Source organism: Plasmodium malariae, assembly GCF_900090045.1.
Source record: "Plasmodium malariae genome assembly, contig: PmUG01_00_1, whole genome shotgun sequence".
NCBI classification, from domain to species: domain Eukaryota; phylum Apicomplexa; class Aconoidasida; order Haemosporida; family Plasmodiidae; genus Plasmodium; species Plasmodium malariae.
This window is the reverse complement of record NW_021638291.1, coordinates 98439-101852: the sequence shown is the minus strand read 5'-3', so window position 1 is coordinate 101852 and position 3414 is coordinate 98439. Positions and strand designations below refer to the sequence as shown.

General features: G+C 19.5%; 1 protein-coding gene across 1 annotated transcript; it reads right to left on the bottom strand.

Moving 5' to 3' along the window:
* Window positions 1-593: 593 nt before the first annotated feature.
* On the bottom strand, window positions 594-1582 carry PmUG01_00011600 (fam-l protein; the record flags this gene model as incomplete). Its single annotated transcript, XM_029003045.1, has 2 exons — window positions 594-1367; window positions 1496-1582. The coding sequence occupies 2 exons, from the start codon at window positions 1580-1582 to the stop codon at window positions 594-596; spliced, it is 861 nt and encodes a 286-aa protein (XP_028858942.1).
* Between the last annotated feature and the right edge of the window lie 1832 nt (window positions 1583-3414).

The window sequence follows — 3414 nt, the reverse complement described above, 5'->3', positions numbered from 1 at the left end:
AAAAACGTATTTTATATAATAAATTTTATGTTTGCTTTTATGTAATATATATATTTACATCAATACAACAATATAAATTTGTTCCATGTCACTTAAAATAAAACAAGATACATATATTTTTAATTTAATTCTTATCAAACGTTTTCCAAAATAAGTAAACATATATTTATTTTAGACTAGTAAAAGATAGAATAATGTGAAGAATTATTATTTATAGTTAAAATATAAATTTACACAAGACATATAACATAATAAATAAATTGTCCTAATATTAATTAATTACAACAAAGAAGCACATATATACCATAGGAATATATGGAAATACACAAGCTTATATATTAAGTCAAAAATAATCAATTAAGCTTAAGCAATAAATACAGATTGAAAAACATTAAAACATAAAAATTAACAAAAAAATAAGAGAAATTCTTTTTACTAATGTGCATTAATGAGACCATTTACATGTACAACATTTTATTAGATATATGCAATTATGAAAATACATATCACATGTGCCATTCAAGATAATGAACATATTAGTTCATATTGAAGTTTTCATTGCAGAAAAAAAAAAATACTTTTTATAATTCATTTTATCTTTTTGTAAACTTAATTTTTTCATATTTTTTAACCTTCTTATGGTAATAAACAACCCCTAAAATAAGTATGATACCTAATATAATAAAAGGTACAAAATATATAAAAAATCCACAAAAACTCACTGAAACCATATATCCATCTATACAGAGTTTCCTTGGTGTACCACTTGATTTACTAATCGCTTTTTGACTTATAAATAACCATTTAAATGGGGAATTCCACAATTTTGAAGTTAAATCTTCCATCCATTTGAATCCTGAGTACTTTGTTATTAATCTAAACAAACCATCAAACATCCCATATTGATAAAAATTATCTAACACAAATGATATTGATAAGATTAATAATAGAAATATAGGTAAAGCAAATCGCAATCCGCATTTTTTATACATTATTTTTTTATAAGTATTATTGCTTATTGTTCTGTTGTTTTTAAGAAAATCTACATAATCAAGTTCTTTGAATATTTTTTTTTCCATATAAGAATACTGTTTAGTTTCAAATATACAAGATTTATTTTTAATATTTTTTTTATGGCCTCTTATATTTATTGGGAAATTTCCATTTGACTGTTTCTTTTCTCCTGAGTCCAATTTTTTACTATTAGATATATTTTTTTTATCGTTAACTCTATTTGGTATTTCTTCCTCTAAACATACAATAATTGAATCCTTATCCTGCTTATATTTCGCCAGTAAACGATAGTTTCTTGCGTATATTTTTCTACGATGATTGTAGCACTCAACCAAATATTTGTTTTGCTTACTCTGAAAAAGCAAAAAAAAAATTTATTATTTAATCAAATGAATAAATTCACACTAAGATAAAATCTTGCAAAAAATAAAACTCGAAAAATATAAATAATATATACATATTTAAATAAAACTATCATAACCATATAAGTGTAAAAATGACATATCCAACTTATAAACACAAAAGCATAAATTTTAATAAATAACAGTGTCTTAATTTTTCGTTCCATAATGTAAATCGTTAATGCGGTAATATACAGATCAAGGATAAAATTAAAAATAATATAATATTCCTTTAATTAAAAAAACGCTATTATCATTTATTTAATTAGTTTTTCATTATTTCTTCTTAAAATTATATTAAAAATATGTAACTACAATTTCTTTTTCTACAGAGATAGAAAAAAATAATTTCAAACATAAACTCTAAAGATTTGATCACAATAATATTTATAAAAAAATAGATTTAATTAAAAAATATAAACTGAGTGCATTAATAAATATTCAAGATACATAATTTATTTAAAATAGTAAATAATTTTTGTATTAATTCTTTTCAAAATAAAATAAAAAAGAAGATATATGATTTCATAATATATGGAATATGGTGTATATATAGAATATAGATAGTAGAGAATATAGATAATATATTGTTTCAACCCCTAGTAGAAGTATTACCGATTCCAGTGATGTTTTCCTATTAATAATTCTAAATTTTTTAAAATTATATTCTAGAAAATATAATAATTTGTAAAAAAATTTTAATTATTATAACAATAAAATAAAGATAATTATAAAGAAAACTACACTTTTATAACTTTGCATTTTATTTGTAAATTTTAAACTGGTAACTAGATAAACATATGAGTAATATTTTGATCTTTAATACAAGTAAGAAATCAAATTTACAGCGAATCACCTAATATGCCGTAAAAGTATAAATTTCGAAGATATATAAAGACTGATTTTTTATACTCCCCAAATTATTTTTGGTGGATATAGCTCTTAATTGGATGAAAATTAAATTATCATTTGTTAAATGAAACGTTCGTAGTTTTATATACGTATTTGTTCTTTTTAAGTTAATATATTTATTTAGAAAAAGTATAATAAACATATAATAAACATATAATGTATAAATATATCATCTGCACGAACACATAAATAATCGTATTAGAAAAACGTAGTTTTTTAATTATATGAATTGTAAAAATGAATATAGTTTTTTTTTATCATTATATTTATAGTATATATTTAAGCAATTTTTATAAAAAAGAATTAAATCTAACAATTACATAAGATAAAATATAAATTTCGAAATGTTATTTAAGCTACTAATATAATTATAAAGATTTAGGAATTCTAAAATTGCTAATACTCTATTAATAATTCAATTTTTAAAGGAGAATATCATTATATTTTACTTATAATTTCATATTTGAACTATAACAAATAAATCTAATAATCTATCAAAGTGTTCTTCAAATAGTCTATTAAAAACTCATGTTTCATAATAATTTATTTAAAAACTAAAATTGTTATGATTACTTTTAAATAAAAAATATATGTAACATCAAAAAAAACAATCGGTTTTGTTTTTATTAAATGGAGAACAACGTAAATATTAAAAGCAATATATAATTAACTTTTAAAAGAAATCATTTATATGATCACATGTAACCATTAAAAAAAATAATTTTTGTTAAAAATATAAATTATCTCATTAGATTAGTAAAGTTACATTAATTGTGATTTTATATATTAAATTAAACAATCATTTTTTATAGTAAAAATCTATGAGAAACATTTTCGAGTATAATATATAAGTAGAAAGCACATATTTTTTAGTGAATATATAGCAATGCTAATATCACATTTATTTGAATCATCAAGAATATATTATATATATATGTAAAATCAAAAAACTAAATTATTTTAAAATAAATTATAATACTAAATCAAATATAGAACATAGTAGCTGTTAAAAATATTTAGTATATGATTTTTCCTTTAAAATATAAACATATCTTTGTATAATACATATTCTGTATAAGGAAAAATT